At 44.0% G+C, this 27225-nt stretch overlaps 2 protein-coding genes and 1 long non-coding RNA gene across 3 annotated transcripts in view; 2 read left to right on the forward strand and 1 right to left on the reverse strand.

Annotated features, from left to right (window-relative positions):
• The window catches only part of LOC118565144 (CD209 antigen-like protein E), a 57647-nt gene that overhangs the window by 19516 nt on the left and 10906 nt on the right, over window positions 1–27225 (forward strand). The window lies entirely within an intron of this gene.
• LOC118565404 (protein NLRC3-like) lies at window positions 4328–20445 on the forward strand. The gene is given in 8 exon segments (XM_036145842.1): window positions 4328–4391; window positions 4515–4743; window positions 4890–6690; window positions 6793–6966; window positions 7279–7452; window positions 19233–19279; window positions 19400–19708; window positions 19711–20445. Coding segments are annotated over 8 exon segments (3006 nt in total). The 5' UTR covers window positions 4328–4388; the 3' UTR covers window positions 19980–20445.
• On the reverse strand, window positions 16151–16920 carry LOC118565405. Its single transcript, XR_004932380.1, has 2 exons — window positions 16622–16920; window positions 16151–16484 (listed from the first exon to the last, which is right to left on the reverse strand). It is a non-coding gene; the product is annotated as an uncharacterized LOC118565405 (long non-coding RNA).

Genomic DNA, 27225 nt, shown 5'->3' on the forward strand with positions numbered 1-27225 from the left:
GAGAGTCTGTAACTTAAAGACAATCTTTATGTGTCAAATTTTGCAAGTTACCTGTGGATCCCGGTGGTTGGCGTTAGAGTCCCAAAAACTCCTTCCAGTCTCAAACCTACAGTGGAATTAACTGAAGCTCCCACTGACATTACAGTGCAGATCCTGATTTCCTAAAGTAGGTTCCATTGTTTGTCCTCATCTTTTAAGGGAACCTATGCCTAAAAATGTAATAGTTAGTAAGACATTTTGTCACAGTTTTGCTGTCTTCTCTTTCCTCGGGCTTCTGGTCATCCTGTAAAGCATCCACACACATTTTTTTTAATTCTGTTTTGCAATCAAAGTACATTTTTCCTGTAACAATGTCAGAGAATTCTTTGGATTAAAGTGATCGTACCACTTTGCATAAAATTATTTCACCATATCCAACATAATTAGATGCCATCCCTCCTTCAAGTTTTCCAGCATCTGCTTAAACCCACGTGTCCTACTCCATGTGCTTCAGAAAAAGTTCCTGTTTTAATCCTGGAGGAAACACCATCTTCCATCAGGTCCTTTTACAGCACCCCTCCTGCTCTGACGCTCCTCTTCCATAGGCACCTTCATTATGTCAAAAATCCTGCACTTTTACATCATGCTATCTGCCATGTTTATGCCTTTAAATATATATATATATATATATATATATATATATATATATATATATATATATATATATATATAAATGATAGATTTGTGATGTTGGGTGACTGGGGACAGCCTGTGCTGTCTGGATACAGTCATAGGGAAACTTTGTAAATTCACATAAGGCACCACACTAGTTGTCAAAACATATATATATATATATATATATATATATATATATATATATATATATATATATATACATACCGTGACTACATGAGCTGTGTTTTTGATCACTCTTGCTATTTTTCTATGTTATCTAACATTACTGAAATGTACATTAACACCCTTCTCACTTTTAGTCACTCTTTAGAGAGCAAGCAGGAGAATTGTAATCGACGGTTCTTTGTGCGCTCTCCTTGCAAGATATTATTAACTGACTTCCCTGTTGTCTCTCTTCCTTGTGTTGTTAATGAATGTTTTAGGTGTTTGAACCTGACAAAGAGGCATAAAATGCTTTCTATTTTAGCTCTGCAAAGTTTTTTTAGCAGCTTAATGGAAAGTCTAGTCCTTTTCAGTTTCCAGAGGAAGAAGAGCTGTTGTTGGGCCTTTTTCACCAAGTGGGAGGTTCTTATGCTGTCCACGCGCTTCACCACCTCCCCCTGTATGTAGAGAGTAGCGTGTTCAGTCTTCCTGGACCTCCTGTAGTCCACTATGACCTCCTTGATCTTGCTGGTGTTCAGGATCAGGTTGTTCCTGGAGCTCCACTGTGTCAGATTGTGGACCTCCTCCCTGTAGTGGAAATCATCATTGTTGGAGATGAGACCCACTGCAGTGGTGTCGTCCACAAACTTCACCACTTTGTCTGTGGGGTGGACAGCAGAACAGTCCTGGGTGAAAAGGTGAAGAGAGCAGGGCTGAGGACACAGCCCTGAAGTGTTCCTGTGTGGAGGATCAGTGGAGCAGATGTTCCCTATCCTCACCACCTGGGTCTGTTGGTGAGGAAGTCACTGACCCAGGAGCAGAAAGGTGTGGATAATCCAGGTTGTGGAGCTTCAGAGCCAGCATGTCTGGTAGCACGGTCTTGAATTCTGAGTTGAAGCCCATAAAGAGCATCCTAACAGAGGTGTTGGACTGCTGCAGATGAGTCAGAGCTGAGTGAAGTGCTAACGAAGTAGCATCCTCCATGGAGTGATTCTCCTTGTAGGAGAACTGCAGGCTGTTCTGGCCAGCAGGGACGGCATTGTTGATGTGATGTAGAAGGATTCTCTCAAAGCAATTCATGATAACGAGGGGCAGAGCAACATGACGATTAGTTTTTGGGGACAGACACAATGATGGATGACTTCAGGCATGCACGGGCCATGAGAGCTGCAGGGAGAGGTTGAAGATGTCCAGAAAGACTCCTGCTGGGCAGCACATGATTTTAGTGATGGATCTGACACCATGTTTGGACCTGCAGCCTTGTTGATGCTGATGTTCCATAAGGTGGAGGTCACTTGGTGCAACTGCAGGAAAATGTTCAGGCTCACTGAACAAAAGTCGGTCGAGACAGATGAGCGTTCACACTGAGCCTGGTTCTGGTTCTGCTGGAGGTTCTCCTCCCTGTTAAAGGGGAGTTTTCCTCTCCACTGTCGCTTCATGCATGCTCAGTATGAGGGATTGCTGCAAAGCCATCAACAATGCAGACGACTGTCCACTGTGGCTCTACGCTCTTTCAGGAGGAGTGAATGCTGCTTGGAGAGACTTGATGCAACCTGCTGGGTTTCCTTAGAGAGGAAACTTTCTCACCAACCTGGAGGATCTGATGGAGTCTGACTTTGGAAAGAGCCTTGATATGACGCGTGTTGTGAGTTGCTGCCATATACATAGAATTGAATAGAATTGAATGTAAATGCTGTGGAGCTGTATCTCCATGTGTCCTTGCAACTCAAAAGTTGTGGTTTTGAATCCAGCTTGTTCCTCAGCCACATGGACCGCGGAACGCATTTCAAATTGGTCGGGCCCATCAGGCAATACTCACAATACCACTACCCATCACATACGCACGCGCCCGCATACACATAAAACACCAGCATCCCCTTGATCACGCAACTGATTTGTGTCACATGACACAAGACAAGCCAATCCATTTTTAGACACCAGAATGTATTGCTTTCTCATAGGCTGTGGTAGCCTCGTGAGACCATCCTGATCTCGCGAGCTTTCAAGGTTTCACTCGCAGATCAGTCTGGCTACTCTCCGTTAAAGAAAATTTGGAGCCGTTCACCAAACGAACGTCCAATCAGCGTTGGCTTTGAGGCGGGTTGAGGTGTGACGCAACCAGAAGCACGACAGTTCAGTCTAAAGAAAATGGCGGCTTCAGCCGATGAAACTAGCGTTAGCGTGGCTATCGAGCAAGTTTTATCGGAATTACAGAGTATTTCTTTGCTGAGCTAACGAGCCTTTACTTGCAGCAGCAAGAGCAGCTTGTCTTGTGGTTGTGTTTTCGTCGTCGCTCTGTTACAAGCGTCGACGAAGCATGTTGACGAGTACGTCATATGCTTCGTTGATCTGATTGGTTTATTTGGCCCATCTATCACCAACATAGGCCAATCAGCTAACCAGTATTTTCGCCCCTTCCCAAAATTACTTCAACGGAAGGTTTCCAGATGGATATGCGAAGCAAATCTATCTAGCGGCGTCAGGTTAAGGCTGTTGTCCCTGAGCATAATAAATGTGTCTGCCATGTTATAATTAAAATCGGCACCAAATTTTTATTTGACTTTTTTTCTGACGTTCCAGCACACACGCCCCGGATTTATTTCCACTTACAATCATTATATTACAGCTAACACAATATTTACAGAATAAAAATACTTTAAAAAGAAAAGTCAAACTCACCCCTGCTCTAAATATTCCCGAAAAAGTGTCTCCGTCTGTCATTATGCTGGATGAAGTCCCTGGCTATCCTCAAAGCATCCACTGTGGTCAAAAGATGATCTAAATAGCTTGACTAAATAGCTTGATGTGTGCCCACACACATCAAGCTATTTAGTCTTTTCTGGGTCATTGTTGATCTCAGATAGGTCTTGATACGACGGAGGGACGAGAAACATCCCAGAAGTCTGAATCACGTCTGGCAACATGTCCAGCTGTGCACGGAGAGTGTCAATGTCAAAATCGCTCTTGTAGAAACCCATTATGGAAGACGGGAAAGGGATCGTCTCCCTTTCAGCTGCAGACACAATCATGTGCTCCAGAGCAGCTGCCACATGCAAGTCTCTATGTTCAAAACGCCGCTCCAATTCACCATCAAGTAGATCCAGAACTTCAAAGTATTGTCTCCTATAATCATCCGCTGGGATCTGGAATGTGTGCGCAGGCTAAGCTAACGAAGCAAATGAAGTAGCGGTCATAAGCAGCGCAGAGGCTTGCAATTGTGTGGGAAAACTTTTGTTTACATCACATGACACAATCAGCCAATACATTTTTAGATGGGATGATTTATCGCTTTCACGTTGGAGAATGATGCTGCTGCCATAGACTATTGTGCATTTGAAAAAATAGCTATTGAATAATTTAATTTTATTTATATATATTATTTTACATGTTTGATCATCAAAAGTAGGTAGGGCCGCGGCCCTACCGGCCCTACCGGTTCCGCGGTCCGTGCTCAGCCACATTGGTGTTCCCATTAACAAATATGATTTTTCCACAGAGTGCACTGCCAGAGTTCAGAGTTCCTCAGTGGTCCATCTACCCAGCAGCATCAAACAGCTCTGGACTCCATACTTATGGTCTGTTAAACAACTACTTTTCCATTTATTGTGTTTAGTCATCATCATACTGCACTGTGGGACAGTGGACTGTCGTTATGTCCAACATGAAGCTGATGCATTTTATCTATTCATCTATTTTAGCTGCTGGAGGACAACATCGTCACTTTTGTGAAGAATGAGTTGAAAAAGATCCAGAAGTTTCTAAGTCTAGATTTCCCAGAATGCACAGAGAGTTGGAAAATAGATGAAGAGGTGTTGGAGGGTGAGGATGAAGAGCACATGAGGAGTAACAGAGGTGCCTTGATGAAGATCGCACTGAACTTCCTGAGGATGATGAAGGAGGAGCAGCTGGCTGACCGGCTGCAGAGCAGTAAGAACATTTATTTAAAGAGGTTTGAGTTTCTGAATAAAATGTTAGTTTATTGATGTCCAGGAAGAGGTAAAAACAGACATTTGAATCCTCTTTTTTATTAAGTAAAATATTTAATCAGTTTTAACAATTTTCTTTTTACTTAGAGCTTGTGTCCCAAGTTTGTCATGAAAATCTTCAATCATCTCAGAAGAAGAAGTTCCAGTACATGTTTGAGGGGATCGCTAAAGCAGGAAGTCCAACCCTTCTGAACCAGATCTTCACAGAGCTCTACATCACAGAGGGAGGGACTGGAGAGGTCAATGATGAACATGAGGTCAGACAGATTGAAACAGCATCCAGGAAACCACACAGACCAGAAACAACCATCAGACAAGAAGACATCTTTAAAGTCCCACCTGGAAGAGATCAGCCAATCAGAACAGTGATGACAAAGGGAGTGGCTGGCATTGGGAAAACAGTCTTAACCCAGAAGTTCACTCTGGACTGGGCTGAAGGCAAAGCCCACCAGAACATCCAGTTCATTTTTCCATTCACCTTCAGAGAGCTGAATCTTCTGAAAGAGAAAAAGTTCAGCTTGGTGGACCTTGTTCATCACTTCTTTACTGAAACCAAAGAAATCTGCAGCTTTGAACACTACCAGGTTCTGTTCATCTTTGATGGTCTGGATGAGAGTCGACTTTCTCTGGACTTCCAGAACCAGGAGATCCTGACTGATGCTACAGAGTCCACCTCAGTGGATGTTCTGCTGACAAACCTCATCAGGGGGAAACTGCTTCCCTCTGCTCGCCTCTGGATAACCACACGACCTGCAGCAGCCAATCACATCCCTTTTGAGTGTGTCGGCATGGTGACAGAGGTCAGAGGGTTCACTGACCAACAGAAGGAGGAGTACTTCAGGAAGAGATTCAGAGATGAGGAGCAGGCCAGGAGGATCATCTCCCACATGAAGACATCAAGAAGTCTCCACATCATGTGCCACATCCCAGTCTTCTGCTGGATCACTGCTACGGTTCTGGACGACGTGTTGGAGACCAGAAAGAGAGGAAAGCTGCCCAGCACCCTGACTGAGATGTACATCCACTTCCTGGTGGTTCAGACCAAAGTGAAGAAGATCAAGTATGATCTAGCAACTGATAAAGATCCAGACTGGACCCCAGAGAGCAGGAAGATGATTGAGTCTCTGGGAAAACTGGCTTTTGATCAGCTGCAGAAAGGAAACCTGATCTTCTATGAATCAGACCTGACAGAGTGTGGCATTGATATCAGAGCAGCCTCAGTGTACTCAGGAGTGTTCACACTGATCTTTAGAGAGGAGAGAGGGCTGTACCAGGACAAGGTGTTCTGCTTTGTCCATCTGAGTGTTCAGGAGTTTCTGGCTGCTCTTCATGTTCATCTGACTTACATCAACTCTGGTGTTAATCTGTTGGAGAAACAGGAAACAGCTGAGAACTCTGAAATGTCTGATACCAAGTCAATAAGTTTTTACCCAAATGCTGTTAACCAGGCTTTGCAGAGTCCAAATGGACATCTTGACGTGTTCCTCCGATTCCTCCTGGGCCTTTCACTGGAGACCAACCAGATTCTCCTAAGAGGTCTGATCAAAAAGCCTGAACGTAGCCCAGATACTAATCAGAAAACAATCAATTACATCAAGAAGCAGATCAGAGGAAATCTACCTGCAGAGAAAAGCATCAATCTGTTCCAGTGTCTAAAAGAACTGAATGATCATTCTTTAGTAAAGGAGATCCAGGATTCTCTGAAATCAGGACATCTTTCACCACCTAAACTGTCTCCTGCTCAGTGGTCAGTTCTGACCTTCATCATACTGGAGAAGATGAAGACCTCATCAGAAGAACTGGATGTATTTGACCTGAAGAAATATTATGCTTCAGACGAGGCTCTTGAGGGGCTGCTTCCTGTGGTTGAAACCACTAAAACAATTCTGTGAGCAAAACTAAAAATCTCAGTGAAAAAAAAAAATTCAAAAGAAGAATCCAGAGAAATGAATTGTTGTGGTTTCATATTTTTTCCTTGTGTTGTTCACAGGCTTAGAGGCTGTAACCTTTCAGACAGAAGCGTTGATCTTCTGTCCTCTGCCCTCTGCTCTCCGGCTTCTTGGCTGAAGGATCTGGACCTCAGCAACAACGACTTGAAGGATTCAGGAGTGAAGCTACTGTCAGCTGGACTGGAGAGTCCACAATGTAAACTGGAAACTCTCAGGTCTGGTTAAGATATATATATTTTATTTTTCCATTTTGCAGAAAAACATGTGCTAATATTTAAGACAGTTTACATTTTTGGCCTTTTTTGTTTGGTATTATACAGGGTGTTATTTCACAGATTCAAGAATGTTCTTAAATAAAAGCATTGTGAAAAACTTACACTATAATGGAAAAATATTTAAGGATCTAAACATTTTTTACACTTCATTAAAAAAGTTTAATGGATTCATGCCAAAACATTTAATAAAATGTGTGGTTTGAAGCCCTGGAGAAGCTCTGTCTGGATTGGTCAGTGTGTTTGTGTCTGCAGACTGTCCGGTTGTCTGATCACAGAGGAAGGCTGTTCTTTTCTGGCATCAGCTCTGAAATCCAACCCCAACCGTCTGAGAGAGTTGGACCTGAGCTACAATAACCCAGGAGAAGCTGGGATGAAGTTATTTTCCTTTGGACTGGAGGATCAACACTGCCGACCAAAGACTCTTATGTAAGGACATCTACAGCTACTGGAAATATCCAAGAATTTTCTTTTCCTTTAGTAAGCCTCTGTAATGTTTCTTCCTCCTTCTTTGTTTTGCTTCACAATTGCAACTCAATAATGTTTTCCAAGGTTTACAAAATATGTTTAATGTCTAAAAAGAGCAATTTTTAATGTGTTTCCAGAAATGATGATGACACTCATTCAGAAATCTGATCTTCTTTTGATGTTAAGCTGGTCTTATCCATGTAAATGTAAAGGTTAATGATCATTCTAGTCTGGTTTTGAAGGACCATTTCAAAGCATATAACCATCCAATCATCTTTCAGGCTTGTGTCCATATGATATTAACATTATCCACATGACTGAGGACAATGAGGTGGACCTTTGTCATAGGCCTCTGAAGACAAAGATCTAAAAATGGCAAGGCTTCGTATGGTACACCTTATTTGTTTTTGATTGTGTTTATCATAGCCCTTTTTCAGAATGTGTCATCTCGACTTGTGTACAATCGGCTGACACTGTTACAAATACAGAACAGTATAAAATTCCTGCCGGGTTGTGCTGAAGATGGACATTCAAAACCACCGGCAGCTCTCCTACCTTCTGTGCTTTTCTCTGCCATCATGTCTATGTGCGGCCACGCAACAAAAAACACAGGAGAGGAGTGAGAGTCAGAATCTGAGCTTACCTGAACTCCTTCAAGATCTCATTTAACTAACAGAACATTCTCTGTGATGGTTGATGACGTCTCGTCCTCACAAGCCTCTTTGACCTCCGGTGTGCCTCAAGGTTCCATTCTTAGCCCTGTCCTTTTTTTAAATAAATGATATATCGTCATAATGTGTCTTTCCACCTATATGAAGCTGATTTGTAAATCTATCTGCCTTTGTCTCTGTGGTCGGACTTCTAGACAATAACTGACTCCCTAGAGTTATTGAATAAGGAAACGGTGGAGTGATGAAGTTCCAGCACTTGCATTGAGAAACAAATCAGAGATCACATATGTAACCGTACTGAACTTGGCCGTCTGTTTGTTCAGCTCGGTCCAGATAGAAGTAGTCTTGTTTTCCTAGTATAATACCTCCGCGTTGTGTTTTAAAGATGGCCAAGAGACGGAAGATGTGGGATGATGCGTTTAATCTGCGTGGAACAGGATATGTACTGGTCACATATAGGCTCTTCACAGCAGTCACAGCACCTCTCGTGCCCGTCTTGCATATAATGGCCACAATAATACATTTATATTTAAAAGAAAGGCAGCAAAATAAAACAAATACCTGCGTGGAACAGGATATGTACTGGTCACATATAGGCTCTTCACAGCAGTCACAGCACCTCTCGTGCCCGTCTTGCATATAATGGCCACAATAATACATTTATATTTAAAAGAAAGGCAGCAAAATAAAACAAATACCTGCGTGGAACAGGATATGTACTGGTCACATATAGGCTCTTCACAGCAGTCACAGCACCTCTACGAGGAACAGCATTAGCAATTAGCATCAACTAGCTGTTATTTCCAAACACAGTGTAGCACAGTGTTATAACGATAATAAAATGCATGTAGTACCTCATTTGCCATAAATACATCCCGCCAGGGATCATACAATTGACAATGGCTCATAATACATCATACTTTACCACTGTGCTAACAGCGAAGAACTCACCTCGTGCCCGTCTTGCATATAATGGCAACGAGGTAGCTGTACACACTGCTCTTATCGTAGCCGACCACCAATAGAGGGCGCTGTTTCCCCATAATATAGTGAGCCGAATGGAAAAATAATGACAAGTGGAATCATAACAAATTAAACCTGTTACACTCCCCCCTACTGAATTCCACTTGTCCCATTACAAAAAAACAAAAGAGGACCAGTACAACAAAACCACAGGTAAGAACAAACAACAAAAAAATGAAAATAAAAAATGGTGCAAAACCACTATCTGAATGCACAGGAAGCATGTACACACTTACCGTTTCCAAAACCGCAGGTGAGGTGTTATCTCAGTAAAATTACAGTTACAATTACCCAGTCACAAAGACCATCCCTTAAGGATTAGTATGAGATAAGGCTGGCCAAACCCTATCCACACACATAGGAGAAAAAAATATGCCCATTTACATATTCTATGAACATGTAACTGTAAAATACAACTCTCAAATAGCAAGTTAAAAGAAAATACAACATTCCAAAAATGTTGCAAAACCTTTACAAAACAAAATTGGGGACTAAAAACATCACAGCCCCCCACCCAAAAAAAAAAACCTCAAACGACTAATGCAGGTTTCTGGTGCATTATCTCAACTAGTCTAACTACAGGTCTCAACAACCGTCCAGCTCTAGATCTACGGTCAGTCACACCGTCAACTACAGTTGTCGCAGTACAATCAGAAGCAGGCATGTCAGTCTGTCTGTCAGAGGGCATGTCAGTAGGCATGTCGGCGTCAGGTACCGTAAAAGTCACCGGGCAACTAGAGTCTTTAAAACTGCTGTCCATCAAGGCAGCTTCAGCCGAGGGTTGGGACTGGACAACGGCTGGCTGAGCCTGAGGCGAGACACTCTCTCCGGACTGGATATCAGCAATTTCCCCCTCCCGATCCACCAACTGATCAGTGTCCACAGCATTTGACTCACTGCCTCCCCCTGAAGGTAGTTCGGACACCCACACCCTTGTCCTGAACTCAGCCGAGTCAGAAGTAACATCACTGACAGCTGACCTCTCAGCACTGAGATCCAGTGAACTCGACGTCGGAGACATCACAACCTCATCCTGGTCGACTGTGTCACACTGGGACAGGGGAAGGAAGTTCACTGGCATTATCAGGTTGCGGTGGACCACTTTCACTTGGCCCGTGGTGGGGTTCTGGATCCTAAACGTGTGACTTTCTTCATTCCTTCCGACCACCACATAAACAGTGTTTTCCCAGCGGTCAGCAAGCTTCCTCTTGCCACGTTCCCCTTTGTTAGCCAGTAACACATGGTCATCCACCTCCACAGGTGCTCCACGTACTTTCCGGTTGTACAAATCTGTGTGACGCCGGAGCTGTTTAGTTGCCATCGACTGAGCTACGGCCATAGCTTCCCTCATGTTCTTGCGTAGGGACTCAATGTAATTGTCGTAGTCCACAACCTCTGGATCACTGAGCACTGATCCAAAAATGACATCCACCGGAAGGCGTGGCACTCTCCCGAACATGAGCAGAAATGGTGCATAGCCAGTAGTTTCATGTATAGTACAGTTGTAGGCAAATGTCAAGGATTTCAGGGCCTCAGGCCAACGGTGTTTCGCTCTTGGAGGCAGCGCCCGAATCATGTTGCCTAGGGTCCGGTTCATCCTCTCACACGAGCCATTGCCCATGGGGTGATATGGCGTCGTGTGCGACTTCTGCACACCTGCAACACTCAGCAACTCTGCAATAAGAGCGCTCTCAAAGTTGGCTCCCTGATCTGAATGTAGCCGTTTGGGAAATCCATAGATGCAGAAGTAGTTGTTCCACAGCTGATGTGCAACAGCTTTGGCTGACTGATTGGGGCACAAGAAGGCGTGTGCCATCTTTGTGAAATGGTCAGTAGCAACGAGCACATCTAGGGATCTGTTGGACGAATCCTCAGCAGTCCAAAAATCAATACTGACAAGCTCAAGAGGCTCAGATGTCCGTACATTTTCCAAGGGGGCTCTGGCTTCAGGCTCTGGTGACTTGCTGACCACACACCGTCTGCAGCGTTTCACATATTCCTTAACATCGCGAGCCAGGCCAAGCCAGTGAAACCTCTGTCTTGTCAAGTACAACGTCCGTTGCTGTCCTTGATGTCCTGCCTCATCATGAACACCTTGTAAAACTTTGCAGCGCAGAGAGAGAGGAACAATATACAGGTAGGTCTTTCTCTTTGTGACAGGACTTTTAGTCACCCGATACAGAACACCATCTCTCATTGCAAGCTTCTCCCAGCTTCTTAAAAGCTTAATAACTTCAGCAGACTCTTTGACACGTTCCCTCCTTGAGGGTCTCCGTTTCCTCTCCACAAAGAATATCACTCTGCTCAGGACAGTGTCACTCCTCTGTTTTTCTTTCAAAACATCATGTGTGAGCAGGTCAGAGCTAATCTGCGGGGTCATTAGCACCGTTTGCGGGAACTGCGGCAGAAGGAGGGCATGGGGGAACACCACCGGATCACCGTCCCCACATTCACGTAGCACAGCCGCAACCTCCTGTGACGACAAACCGCCAGGCTTGACATTTGCCATACATTGCGTCAACTGTTGGCCGCACTCAGATAACACTTCAGGTGGGTTGGCTGACCAGCGAAACGCCTCCTGCACTCCATTAGCACCAACTGCAGCAGCCTCTGCGAGCAGGTCGTTATAGGGCACTCTCGTCAGGCGGTGGGATGCACTGGACTGCACAAAGGGCTCCCTGCTAAGAGCGTCAGCCACCACATTCTTCGGGCCAGGAATGTATTTGATATCAAACTGGAATGGCGCCAACTTGGCAATCCACCTCTGCTCACACGCATCCAACCGGGCCTTGGACAGGATATAGGTCAACGGATTATTGTCTGTCCAAACGGTGAACCGGTGACCTCTCAACCAGTGATGGAACTTGTCGCACACCGCCCACTTTAAGGCAAAAAACTCTAGCCTGTGCGCTGGGTACTTGGACTGGGCGTGACTGAGCGATTTACTGGCGAAGGCAATCGGTCTAGCTGTAGAACCACCATCAGGCACTTGAGACAGGACCGCGCCGAGTCCGTTGGTAGAGGCATCTACCGACAACAAAAAGTGTCCGGAGAAATTCGGGTGAGCCAACACGACCTGGTCCAATAAGGCTTGCTTTAGATGACCAAAAGCTAGCCTACATTCCTCCGTCCAGTCGTTGGCACAGAGCTGTTTGCGGACCTGGCGACGCTTTCTCCCCGCCCCACGTGGACCCTTGGAGCCTGAGGTTAGCTGAAACAGCGGTCTGGCAATTGCTGAACAGCCCTCAATAAACTGCTGGTAGTAAACCACCATGCCGAGGAAAGAGCGGACCTTTCTCTGAGAAGGAACATCTGTGCCATCCTCCATAAGGTCTGCCTCGGTTAGGGAGGTGATAGCAGTCACCTTGTCGGGGTCAGACCGAATCCCATCGGCACTGATGACATGACCGAGGAACTTCACTGACCTCCTCAGAAAGTGACACTTCTTTGGAGCGAGCTTGAGGTTATGAGCCTGGAGCCTTTGGAAGACCATCTGCAGACGCTCAAGAGCTAGGTTCTCCGTTGGAGCGAACACCAGGACATCATCCAGATAGCACAGCAAGCTCATGAAGTTCTGGTCGCCGAAGATATTCAGCATCATCCTCATAAGCGTAGCTGGACTATTGCAAAGACCTTGAGGCATCCGATTGTATTCATACAATCCAAACGGCGATGAAAAGGCGGTGTACTTTCGGTCAGCCTCATGTACCTCAACATTGTAGTAGCCCGAGGTCAAGTCCATGGTTGAGAAAAAGGCATTGCCACCCAGGGCTGCTAGGGCATCAGCTGGATGAGGGAGTGGGTGAGCATCTTTGATAGTTCGTGCATTGAGCCAGCGGAAATCGTTACAGATCCTCAGGTCACCCGACTTCTTCCAAACGATCACCAAGGGAGATGCAAACTCACTAGAAGACTTCCGAATGATTTCCCGCTCCTCCATCTCATCCAGTGCCTCTCTCAGTTTCTCGTACTGCGTTGGTGGAATACGCCTACATGGCATCCGGAATGGTTTCTCGTCCATAACTCTGATACGGTGTAGGCAACCAGTGGCTTTGCCACAATCCAACTTGTCTCTTGAAAAAATTGACTGATATTCGTCAATAAGACTAGCAAGTCTTGCTTTAAACTCTGGAGCAACTTCACATGACTCTATGTCTACATCTGACAGTCCCAATTCACTTAGTTTTGACTGAAGTGAATTAGCGGCACACTGTGTCCTAGGCTGAGGATGGTCAGGCAGGGTGGAGGTCTCTGAGACAAGGCTGTGTGTCGAACTTTCGTCAGATGGCACCTGTACTTGTTGTTGGACGCCGAGCTGGGAACCAGCAAACAGCTCTACTGAGTCACAAGTAGCCACATCAGCCAGCTTAGCATTACGTCTCAGCGTGACTGGCTTGTCTGACGGATTAATCACCTTCAGCGGTAGCCACCCGTCCCCTCTCAGAATCGACACAGACCTCCCCACTATGACTGTCCTTGGTCTGGATCCAGTTACAGTTGGCTCAACAACAACTGTGCTCCCAGCCAGCGTATTGTCCACTCGTTGCAATATGCCCCAAACCAGATGCTCGGTCATTGGTTCCAGAGTGACAGCTCTTTTGATTTTGACAGTTCCAATCGCATCTGGGACAACTTCATCGTCAACCTCCACCCCTGCAAACAAGCTTAACAGCCTCTGCTCTGCATTATCACCGCAACTGAGCGCTGTGGGGCTTTGCCCCTGAAGATCCCTCTTTAGCTTAAGCCTGTTAATCACATATTTCAACAGGTTACTGCCAACAATCAGTTCATCACTCTGGTTCTCGACAACCAGCGTTGGGACAATCACTCTGCAGCTGTAAATCTCCATTTCCAGGTCGCACATGCCAGCAGGTAAGGTCCTGGACCCCCCACACCCAATCAACACGGTATTCGTCGGCTCAAGGGTGGAGCCCTTTAAAACATCCTGCCGTAACAACTGGGGCATTACACTTGAGCTCAGGGTGCACGCCATGGATCCGCTGTCCAGTAAAGCTCTGACCGTCACCTTCCCGCCCAGTGTTACATCTTCGTAAAACAGTTGGTCATGTAGTTTGAGTCTCTGAATGTTTTGGAGTACTGGAGTGCGTCCCATCTCCCTCTCTTCACATACACTTTGATACATAGACTCCCTGTCATCTTCGACACTCGCACCAAGGGGATCCCATTTAGGCCCAACACTTGCCCCCACCACATGCAGGCCATCTAGTTTTCCTGCGGCCGCACCGGCTCAGCGCCCCTGGGCTTCGTGGCGACAGCCCCCGGACACTCTGCTCGTGTGTGGTCAGGTGCAAAACAGTTAAAGCACAGATGATTGGACCTGCAGTGGTACTGAGTAGTGTGTCCTTCATCACTGCACACAGCACAGGGCACTACGGGTTTTGACCTCATTGGCAGATTCCTCTGTGTGTGCACATTAGACTTATACGGAAGCTTGTGCTGACGTGGTTGCTGCTCCAGAACACGTTCAAGCAGGGCGATGACCCGGTCCAGGCGGTCCGGTGAGCTCTCAGCCGACTGTCCATCAGGTGATGAGACAACAGCAGCTGAGGGTCGAACTGCGCTGACGGGCGCCACACTCCGCACAGCGTCAACAACTTCCTGATGCTGGGAAAGCAGAGCAGAGGTCAATCTGTGCTTAGCTAGCTGCTTGCGAGTCCTGCAGTGCTCAACGAGCTTCTCGTGAATATCAGCCACTGTCCATTCGCTTAATTGTTTGCACTTAAATATAAGCGACAATTCAGGATCAGGACAGTTCTGGATAAACATGGCAGCCAAGTCACGTGAAAGATAGTCAAAAGTCTTATTCTGTCTCCTTAAGCAGTCCTCCGTCACTTCAAGAGCTTTGTTAAGTCTCAGCCAATAATCAAAGGGGTGTTCGTCAGCGTGGGGCACAGTAGCATAAAAGTCTGCTAAGGGCAAGGTAGATGACACTGTGTCACTGAAATGCTGTTTCAGTATCTCAAAAATGGGCTCAGGTCCATCAGTCAGAGTCAAAACTGGCTTACTGCGTATGCCCACTTTAACCACTTCACGTGCCCTCCCCACTAGCTTAGACAGTACTTCCTCAGCTTGTTCAGCTACCGGGATGCCCTTCTTTTTCAAGTACGACAACATCAAAACCTCCCACTCTTGAACTGAACATGAGTCATGATCCCCTTTAAAACTCACCGGCTCCTTCACATCAGGGCGAACAATGACATTCAGCATAGTAGACTCATTAGCCGCAGCCCCAACTACACCAGAACCCACTGCATTACCAAGACGTGTCTCAATGCATGTTGCAATACTCTCACCAATAGAAAGCCCAATCTTAGAGGCTATATCACTCAAAAGCTTCCCGTTAACATCAGCTTGTGGAGCAATAAAAGTGTCATTAACATTTTGGCCCGAATCACCATACTCTGGCTTTGGTGTGGACGTTTCAGGGGAAAATAAAAACGTGCCTCTGCCTCTACCAACTGCAGGCACCGGGGTAAAAACTGTGAACCCTCTCCCCCTACCAAAACCATTAATGCCTGTCATGGCTCAATATGCAGTCCCCAAAAACAGACAAATAAAAGACAGAGCACTCTCAAATGAAATACAGGGGCAAAAATGAACCTCAAAAACAGTGAAACAAAATACAACAACTGACTCCTCCACTCATTACAGCCCGCAAAAGGCAAAAAAAATATATATAGCTCCACACTCACTAAATTGGTTACCGCCACACTGCCGAGGCGGTGAAGTGTCCCTGCGGGGCTCTGTGCTCCGCCGTCCGGGTCCGATGCGCAGCCCACGGCCCTCCGATGCGGGCGGCTCCGGGAAATAGACGCAGCCCACGGACCTCCGATGCGGGCGGCTCCGGGAAGTAGACGCAGCCCACGGACCTCCGATGCGAACAGCTCCGGGAAGTAGACGCAGCCCGCCCGCGCCGATGCAGCCGAAGAATGGGTAACGGCACCAATGTAACCGTACTGAACTTGGCCGTCTGTTTGTTCAGCTCGGTCCAGATAGAAGTAGTCTTGTTTTCCTAGTATAATACCTCCGCGTTGTGTTTTAAAGATGGCCAAGAGACGGAAGATGTGGGATGATGCGTTTAATCTGCGTGGAACAGGATATGTACTGGTCACATATAGGCTCTTCACAGCAGTCACAGCACCTCTCGTGCCCGTCTTGCATATAATGGCCACAATAATACATTTATATTTAAAAGAAAGGCAGCAAAATAAAACAAATACCTGCGTGGAACAGGATATGTACTGGTCACATATAGGCTCTTCACAGCAGTCACAGCACCTCTCGTGCCCGTCTTGCATATAATGGCCACAATAATACATTTATATTTAAAAGAAAGGCAGCAAAATAAAACAAATACCTGCGTGGAACAGGATATGTACTGGTCACATATAGGCTCTTCACAGCAGTCACAGCACCTCTACGAGGAACAGCATTAGCAATTAGCATCAACTAGCTGTTATTTCCAAACACAGTGTAGCACAGTGTTATAACGATAATAAAATGCATGTAGTACCTCATTTGCCATAAATACATCCCGCCAGGGATCATACAATTGACAATGGCTCATAATACATCATACTTTACCACTGTGCTAACAGCGAAGAACTCACCTCGTGCCCGTCTTGCATATAATGGCAACGAGGTAGCTGTACACACTGCTCTTATCGTAGCCGACCACCAATAGAGGGCGCTGTTTCCCCATAATATAGTGAGCCGAATGGAAAAATAATGACAAGTGGAATCATAACAAATTAAACCTGTTACACATAGATGGAAAGTAATCGCCCCCTACGGTCCCTCTGCAGTCTGTCTCTGCCTGTTTCTGCCCCTCCTTGCTTTCGGCTCTCTCTAATACTCGACAGTAGCCTTGGAATGAGACAAAACAAAGTCTATCCTAGACAATCATCATCCCGCATGGTAGCTATGCATGCATTTGGCCTTGCAATAAGCGGGCCTGTGCTCACATGTCCGAGTGGCGTGAGGCCATAGTGACTTCAGAATAATATTCCTATAGCAGTCTCCAAACTCTCCAGAGACACAGTCCATTCAAGCTTGTCTTGATGATGTCAAAACATGGTTATGCTAAACTAAAGTCCCTTAAATGAAAGTTGCGCCAACTCAGCGAGTGGCGCCATTTTGGGTCTAAACTTGCCACAGGCAGGCGCTTTAACACTGTTATGTTATGCGCGTTTCGCACCTTCTAATACCCTTCAGGCAGGTGTTCTGAATAAAACACAACTGAGTGTTGATGATCACCTACTAAGTATCCAGAAAAGCTGATATTACATTTTAATAAGACTTGAGAGAGACATTTTAAGTGAACTGTATACTTCTCTTTTACTGTCTTGAAGTCCAGAATTGGTCCCATAGGACAAAAATCAGAAACACATTATGCTACAGCACAATGAAATAAAGCAAGAAGTCCAGAAGAAAATTTCACATAAAAAAATCGGACGGTCGGTGAAAATCAAACATGTTTAAAATTCAGTCGGCTGTCGTGAGGTTTTCGTGAGCGCATCCTGCTGTTCAAGCAGAGCTACGAGGGAGCGCCCTCCCCTCCTCTCCGTCCCCGCCAGGGGAGGGAGGGGAGCAGGCATCCCCAAAGCGACCTTCGCCCGGCCCGGGACCCGCAGGGCCCGGACGTCGGCTCGCGGGGCGGGGGGAGGGCAAGCGCTCCGGTCCGCGTGAGGCGCTGGCTGCCTGTTTCGGCACGCCTCCGCTCGCGGGGCGGGCCGGGCGACCTGCCGTGCCGCGCGGCCGCCGGTGCGGTGCGTGAGCTGGGCTCGACCCCCTGCTCTGGGTCCCTGTCACCTACCGTCGCTCGCCTGCCTCTGCCACCACAGCGAGCGGTCCCAGAGGGGGCACGCAGTCCGGTCTCGTCCGAGCGTCGCGCCGCACAGATCGTGAGCGGTGAACTTTTTAAACCCCGCGGTTCCATCGTACAGTTTGAGATGTATATAAGTACAACCACTGAAAAACTCGTACAGGGTATGCCCGGCTTAGCGGTTGGGGACTGGCGGGGAGAGACAAGCTCTGTGCGTTTTTTTTGTTTGTTTTTTTTAATATTGGCGAGGCGGCCGCCAAACTTAGCGCTGCGGGAAACCCTGACTTCAGAAAAAAAAGCCCACATACCTCACACAAGCAAGAGTTTGTTGTAGGTCTCCAAGTTTTGTTCCTCTCTTGGTCCAAGCGACTGACTCGTTGATCCACAATAAACGCCGCTCTTCATCGCTTGGAAAACGGAACATCCGCGTCCCTTTATCAGTGCTGTTGCTGCAGCCGTGGGCACAACACCCTGGCATGGTGGCTTATTTTCGAAATAAAGAAATACTCGAAATAATCAGAAAAAATAAAAGAAAAATAAAAGAAATCGGTCGCTCGCAGTGTTGTAAACGCGCTGAGCTTAGCTGAGCCTAGACCCAAAATGGCCGCATGGGATCACGTGACCCGAAAAAAATGGAACGCCCATGACACAACTTTCATTTAAGGGACTTTATGCTAAACGTTCTCTGCTTGAATGAGTCCAAAACTGAATTTACACAATTTTCTCCCTCAGATCAACCAAATTTAGCTTTGAACCTCACACCTCTGGACTCACACCTCAGCAATTCCATCAAAAATCTTGAACTTAAAATTCAATAAACAAATGAATTCTGTAGTAAAGGCGAGCTTTTTTCCCGCTTCACCTATTAGCTAAAGGTACAGGTACATCTCACCAGTGGCTCCTGGTTTGGTTCAGAATGCATTTCAATCTACTTCCTTACACCCTCTTACCTGAGTGACTTTCTGGCTCTTCACCAGTCCAGTCATGCCTTCTGCTAACATGACTCCTTAAATTAAGCTATGGTTCCTACACATGTAAAAATATTAAAACAGCCAAATCTGCCCTCCATAGGATGTTCTTGGTTTAGCTAGGATGCAGTGGGATCATTAGAATCAGCAAAGCATAAAAATCTATATTTTAGTTAAGAATCCCCCTCTTGCAAGGTGTGAGACACTGATGGTCTGAACTCCTCCTCCTTTCAGATTGGAGCCTGCTGGAGTCCAATGGCTGACGCCAGGTCTGAGGAAGTGTGAGTATTTTTATTTGAGTTATGATAAGAAAGAAACATATCACTAATTTAGGATTTATCATCAAAGTGCCAATAAATAATCAGGAACTGTAGCTGATTATGTTTCTTCTCTCCCATCAGATTCCTGTCAGCTAACAGTCGACAGAAACACAGTGAACCAGTACCTTCAACTGTCTGAAGACAACAGGAAGGTGACTGGTGTGATGGAGCCTCAGTCTCATCCTGATCATCCAGACAGATTTGAGGTCTGGCCTCAGCTGCTGTGTAGAGATGGTCTGACTGGTCGCTGTTACTGGGAGGTTGACTGGAAAGGGAGTGTTAATATTTCAGTGAGTTATAGAGGGATCAGAAGGAGCGGAGCAAGTGATGAATGTGTGTTTGGATTAAATGATCAGTCCTGGAGCTTGACCTGTTCTGATGATGGTTTCATTGCCGTCATAATAAAATTAACACACCAGTTTCCTCCTCCTCCTCCTCTGGTAGAGTAGCAGTGTATGTGGACTGTCCTGCTGGAGCTCTGTCCTTCTACAGGGTCTCCTCTGACTCTCTGATCCACCTCCACACCTTCAGCCACACATTCACTGAAGCTCTTTATCCTGGATTTGGGTTCTGCTTTGGGGTTAGACATAAGTTGATGCTTGGTTCTTCTGTGGTTTTAAATGAAGTTATGGACAAAGAGGCATGCACCCTGGTCCAGTGAAATAAGAATCCTATCTAAAACAGCTTTAAACGATCAAATTAACTGGTTTTATTTCCAGTCTTTGAGAAGCTAAATTAAAGGAAGTATAAATAACAGCTTCCCATTGAGGAGGTTTGCAGATTTTAGAGTTGATTCAGGTTTAATATAGCTGATGAGTTAAACAGCTTTAAACTGTTTCTGCAGATCAACCAAAAACAATGAATCAATCATTTCCTGCTTTGGTGCAATATCTGCAGGAAGAACTAGCAACCTAAATAATTGTAGAGGATAATCACAGCCCTGTAACGAATAATGCTGGTGAACCTGATATTCAGCCGGACACAGAATTACGTTTTTTTTCAAGGTTTATTGTAAGGGATGAGTAGAGGTGGCTGAGCCAGGTATATGTAGGCCAGTGAACAGGTGACCAGAGTTGAATGTAATTACTGGCAGCAGGTGTAGTTGATGTGGGCTAATTGACTGATGGCTGAGCTGATTGGATAATGGCTGGTGGCTGAGAGGTGACAGGCTGATGGGAGAAGTCCAGAAAAGTCCAAAGCAAGGCAAAAAAAAAAAAAAAAAGCCCAGCACGATATCTGCACTCTACCACAGTGACAGCCATCCTGGGTTTGCAGCTGGTTCTTCACAACATGTTTAGGATTATCTACAAGAACACAAAGAGTGAAATGTTCCTTAGCCAGCTTCTCCCAGAGAGAGATATGAAGGTGTTTCCTAGAGCAAGCCCAGTTTACAGAGAACCTCCAACAAATCTGGCTAAATAGATCACTGGATCAGGCTCTTCTGCTGCCTTTTGATGTTAGCCTGTGGAGTTAGCTTTGGGCCATAAAGTTTGTCAGAAAAACATTGAAACTGAAGTAAGATCCAACTTATTTGTTTTTTAATTTCAGATTTTTGTTTAGTTTCAAACCATTGACCCTGTTTCGGGCCGGGTTCCACACAACAGGGGTGTGGAACCATGACTGAGATAAACTGAGGGGCTGGACTAAAGAAACTGTTTGTTTTCTATCACCCACTCTTTCTCTTTCTGTCTTTTTTCCTTTGCGATACAATGACAACCAGCCTTTATATCATTACCTGGTTTACTGGCACCAGCAGGCGAAATAGAAGAAGAGGCCATGCTGAGAGCAGCTGGTCTGATGCTCCCTCTGTAGTTTGGCTGCTCCATTTCGCTTTGAAAACATGAGAAATGTCCAAGATGGACTGAAAAAGCTATGCAGATTCATCAATATCATAATCTTTCCATTGAAGTTTGTGCTGTGTGTTAATATAAAGAGCTCACTGAATCGTGTATTTTTATAAAAACCAATCCCATAAACATAGAATATCTTTGAAATTTTAAAACATTCCCCGTTCCCACAGTTCCTTACTACAACAGGAATGTTTAGTCCAGCCAGCCCTGTTATCTGAAGCTCCACCCCCACACCAAAACAGAGCCAAAAGTTTGAAACTGAAAAAAAGGGGAAAAAAATCTGAAAATAATTTTTTTTACTTTGATTATTTCATCTCGTTTTTATTTTCAGTTTTAATTTTTGTTTTTGTTTAAACTGTTGGTCTTTCGTTTCAAATGTCCTTTTAGTTTGAATTTTTTTCTTTTTTAAATAAACTTTATGACCCCGATTTAGCTCCATATTAGCCACTCCTGGAGACCCTGAGACATGTTTAGTCCATGTCCAGATGAAGATGGAAAGAGCTTTTCTAAAGGACGTTGTTAATGTTGAGGCTGATGTGTTTTGTGTTTTTTGTAAAACAATAGATGCTTCCTTGTCTGGAATATTAACTTTTCTTTCTAAAAAGACTGAACACTGACATGTTTGCATTCATATAGAGACTGTGCTGGTCTGTTAGTTTTCCTGTTGTAAATACTCCTTAAAAATGTAAAATGTCTGTGGGAATGTGACATGAAATGTATCAGCATGCACATTCGGTTAGTTTTGTACTAATCAAAAATAAAAGCATTCTTCATTTTGCAGACAGTCTCTAGAATGTGTGCATAGAAATATTCATCCTGCTGAATCGTGGGGTTAAGCTGCTAAAACATGAGCTGCTACATACACATAAAATGTTTTATTAAAAGGCAAAACATATTTTGCTTCATAGAGGTTAAGTTACTGAGTGGTCTGTTTGTATGTTAGATCATGTGTGATTGTACAAATAATAAATAAATTGTTCCCCTTTGGAAAACCCAGAAGTCTTCTGGGTTTATGCATACTACATCTCACATTAAAGATGAAATTTTTAAATGGACATTTTAGCACAGAAAAAGCAAAACATTGGAGAAAATTAAAAAATTTGAGTTTTGCTCTGAGTAACAGGGTTCTTCATAATATAAATCCATCCATCCATTTTCTTAACTCACTTTATCCCCCATGGGTCATGAGTAGTGCTGGTGCCTATCTCCAGCATTTAAATGGGCAAGAGGCAGGGTACACCCTGGACAGGTCACCAGTCTGTCACAATGCGGTACCGCGCACGTGACGTCACCGTCTCAAGTGCAACGCCCCTTTTGCCGCTTAGGTAGGGCATACAGGAGAGAAAGCACGGATAACCCAGCTATTACAAGCGCAACAGAACCAGCGATCTGACCGACTTTACAGCCGTTAAACTTTCCCAAGACGATGTCCCAGGCGCACGGTTTACTGGTCGCACTGTCGAAGAACACACCAACCTTCAGCTCAAACGATGGCTTGAGGTTCGAGGGCTTAAAAAAAGACTGGAAAACTGGCCGAGTTGATGAACGGTAAGCTTTGTTTTTTTTTTCCTGCGCGGCGATCATGGCAGCGTCGGCCGTTTTTTTTTTTTTTTTGTTGTTGTTTGCAATCACCGTCCAGGAATGGGTATATGTTTAATGTTTGTCTCATTTGAAATGTTTTTGAGTAAGCTATCCTGGTAGCAGGCTATCATGTTAGCGCCTGCTACCATGACAGCCTATATGCTATCATGGTAGCAGGCGCTACTTTATTAACATGTCGGCCACCAAAATACTCTTACCTTGACTTGATGTCGCTGGAATTGGGTCAGGATGTTCTTCGGTTGTGCCCTTTCCTCCGACAAAATGCTTGCTACATATGTACTTGAATTTGGTAACTTTTCCGGGTTGAACTGTTGTGTAGGCCGACCGCCCCGGTGTACCAAGCGCACACATTTCTCCTTGGCAGTCTTGAAGAAAACATCCTTCATATGCGGCCGATCAGCGTAACTCGAGTCGCTGTTGCCCGTTCCATAGCAACAATGTTTAAAAACCATGGTCTTAGATTTGGAAAAAGCAGTCGTTTACCGAGTAAAACCTAGGCTAACGCACGTCTGTTACAGCAAAATAACGGCGGCTTTCCGGAGTTTGCCCCACTGCGTACCACGTGATGTGACGTCATCGTGACGTTGTGTTTCTAAAAATAGTTCGCGCGCAGTACCCCATTAATCTAGACCAATTAATCTAACAGTCATGTTTTTGGACCATGGGAGGAAGCCGGAGTACCCGGAGAGAACCCACGCATGCACAGGGAGAACATGCAAACTCCATGCAGAAAGACCCAGGGTTGGACTCAAACCAAGAACCTTCTTGCTGCAAGGCAACAGCGCTACTCACTGTACCACTGTGCAGCCCGCATAATATAAATTCATACCATAAATGTTTAAAAAGTGAATCAGTTTTTTATTTGTATATTAGGTGTATGTTTTCCACATCCAAAATAATGGTGGACAAAGTGTAAAACATAAAAACAACAAAAACACACAGAGATACATGAAATTGTAACAAAATAGGTTAAAACCAAGGTAGATGAAACAAAAATAGAGGTACCACAACAGTTTCTAATATTAAAAGCCTGCCTGAATAATGAAAGTCTTGAGCTTTGATTTGGAAGTTGAAGTTCATTTATAGATGGACGATCTAGAGGAAGCTGATTCCAGAGTCAAGATGCAGTTACAGAAAAAAAACGGACCTGGTATGAACAGAAAAGCTCAATAACTCTGATAAATAAGACGCAAAGGCGTTAAGAGCTCTAAAAACACATAATCAACATTTAGAATCTATCTTAAAATGAGTGAAAAGCCATTGTATTGAAAATATAGCAACCCCACTGCTCTGTCCGCTAGTAACTGGGACAAGAACTTAAATTCACTGGTGGGGTGGCTATTTGGGTTCGTTAAGTTCTGGTAGTTACCACGCAGGTTTACCAATTTTGAGTAATTCCTTACTCGTTCAATTACCCTACACTCCTTTTATGTAATATAAATAACTCCCGACAACCAGCTACCGGAACAGTTTCTTTTAATAGGAACTTTGGAAAAATAAAACCTTAGCTCCTCACTCCCCAAAAGAATCAAAAACTTAAACATAGAGCAAGGTCATTAATGTTTCCCTGAACAAAATAAAGCCGATAAGGCACTTTTTCTTTTCAATACCGTATGTTCCACTCACTTCCCCTTTGTGTTTTTAAAGAAAACCCTTACTTTTTAACAGTGGTGTTACTTTAACCAGAATTCCGTTTTTGTTACCAATAGAACTCCATACATTTATCCAACATTTACAGTTCTAAAACACAATATTACATGGGCCCATACTCTAAGGTGACCAGATTTCTGAAATCAAATCTGGGGACATTTCTTGCTCGTACATAAAAATCAATACATCTCATCAAGACGAAATTAGGAAACGGGGACAGTAATGGTTTCATTTATTTTTACATATTTATTAATATTTAAACAACAAAAATCAAGTGTAAAAGCCAGGAATGTGCCTCTCCACACTTTTAGTATATCCTAAGATTAATAAAATTAATAAATAGTGTTAATAGAAAACTAGAACTGTGTCTTTGGGTTGGGGCAAAGTGATGGGGGTGGGAGTGGAGGGGTCTAAGGTGGTTAGCAGGGTTTTTCAATTTTGTGTAGCCCAAAGAGCTCTGCCACCTCCTAAGGGGAGAGTGACATGAGGAAAAGAAAAAACAGTAAATACAAACATTTAGACTGTGGCTCTCTGTGAAGACAAAGTTCCTCAACCTTTTAAAAAAGTGCAACAAATACTTATTCTGCTCATAGGTATGTCTACATACCTATGAGCAATAGGTTTTCTGCATTAACATCAAAAAGAAGTAGTGGTCAAGCTCGCAGGTAAAGGGTGATACATGTTTCTTATTGTCACCTGGCCACATCAGGGGCCTGTGCATCTCAAATAAGCAGATTAATTTCTTTCCATAATGGGCTATAAGCACAGCTCCACTACTTCCTGAACCTCAGCATCTCTTTTGTTTCCTTTCTTTCTTTACTGGACAAGCTGATTAATCCAGGTGTGTCTGGCTGGTTACTGAAGTCAGACACACCTGGATTAATCAGGAGCTGCTGAGCTTCAGGAAGAAGTGGAGCTGTGCATGGAGCCTGTTTGGGACAAGAAAATGGGTTGTGGTGATGTGAGGTGAAACAAAGGCACAGACTTGGAGGCCCCTTGGATCAGTGTGCAGCATGAGCATGTATAAACTTACACAAAGTGTGTATAACTACATTATGTGTATGTGTATGGTAGTAGTTGATGTGCCAGTATATCGTTTTTGCTCCTATAAGGTAAGTTAACTCTGGTCAGTGAGTCAGCTAACATGAGATCATCTCTGGTTTCTTCAAGGCGTTCTGTGTCTGAAGAGCCATCAGCCATGGTATCCAGAGGTCTGGATAAAATAAGAGGAGAAGAGAATGTATTATGTGCAGAACTGACATTTTTAAGAAAAAATACAACTAAACTGCCTCTTCTTTCTGCCACAGCTAGGAAAGTGCAGTGAAACTCATGTTCAGTGCAGAGACTCAGAAAGAGGTTATATTATCAGACATTGGGCTTCTCAACTCAAACCTGAGTCACTCTGTTTTACATAGCAAACTTTGCACACTACATTACTCAATACGTTACTTTATCACTTAAATCATGACAACGCTTTATCACTTGAACTTTAATAATACTCTAAGTAAAATTTTATCTCTTCTCATCAATTGTTCTTTCCATCAGTGTTCCTATTTTCCTCCACCCATTTAATCTCCTTTCTGACTTCCTATCCTCTTCCTCTCTCCTCTTGTATCAATCTTACATTATTCTAAAACAGACATTATATAATTAAAATCAGTTCCAAAAACATTAGAATGTACAACATGAAAACTTCCAGTTATTATTTTTATTATTATATCATCTAATTAAATACTACAAATCTAATTACCACAATATTAGGAGCTACAAGCAAAAACGACATAATAAATGGACATTAAACAGGCAGTTATCTCTTCCTCCATCATTCTCAGATCATGTAGATCTTTTCTCATTCAGTTCTCCTGTTACTGACTCCTATTTTTTCATGAGGAACTTTTATATATCCAAAGTGAGCAGTAGAAAAGCTAAACCTAAGCCTGGAAGTCTATGCTCATAAATCAGCGTTGCGATACAATGACAACTAGCCTTTATATCATTACCTGGTTTACTGTCACCAGCAGGTGAAACAGAAGAAAAAATCATGATCTTTTCTTTGAAATTTGTGTTGTGTGTTGACATAAAGAGCTCACTGAATCAAGTTATTTTCAAAACCAATACCATAAACATAGAATATCTTTGACATTTTAAAACATTCCCTGTCCCACAGTTCTGACTACAACAGGAGTGTTTAGTCCAGCCAGGCTGGACCCCTGTTATCTGAAGCTCCGCCCCCACACCAAAACAGAGCCAAAAGTTTGACACTGAAAAAAAGGAAAAACAATCTAAAAAATACATTTTTATTTTTACTGCTTCATCTTGTTTTTCAGTTTCAATATCTATCTATCTATCTATCTATCTATCTATCTATCTATCTATCTATCTATCTATCTATCTATCTATCTATCTATCTATCCGTCTAAACTGAAAAGTAAAACAAGATGAAGCAAATTCTTATTTTTATTGTTTCATCTCGTTTTTATTTTCAGTTTTATATATATATATATATATATATATATATATATATTTTTTTTTTTTTTTTGTCAAAATGTTTTTCTTTAATTTAAACTTTATGACCCATATATAGCTCCATATTAGCCACTTCTGGAGACCCTGAGACATGTTTAGTCCATGTGCAGATCAAGATGGGAAGAGCCTTTCTAAGGGAAGTTAATGTTAAGGCTGATGTGTATTTTGTGTTTTTTTTGTAAAACAATTGAGTCTTGCATGTCTGGAACATTAACTGTGTTTTCTAAAAAGACTAAAGGGGCAATGTTTGCATTCATATAGAGACTGTGCTGGTCAGCT

This window comes from Fundulus heteroclitus, chromosome 13 (assembly GCF_011125445.2).
Source record: "Fundulus heteroclitus isolate FHET01 chromosome 13, MU-UCD_Fhet_4.1, whole genome shotgun sequence".
NCBI classification, from domain to species: Eukaryota; Metazoa; Chordata; class Actinopteri; order Cyprinodontiformes; family Fundulidae; genus Fundulus; species Fundulus heteroclitus.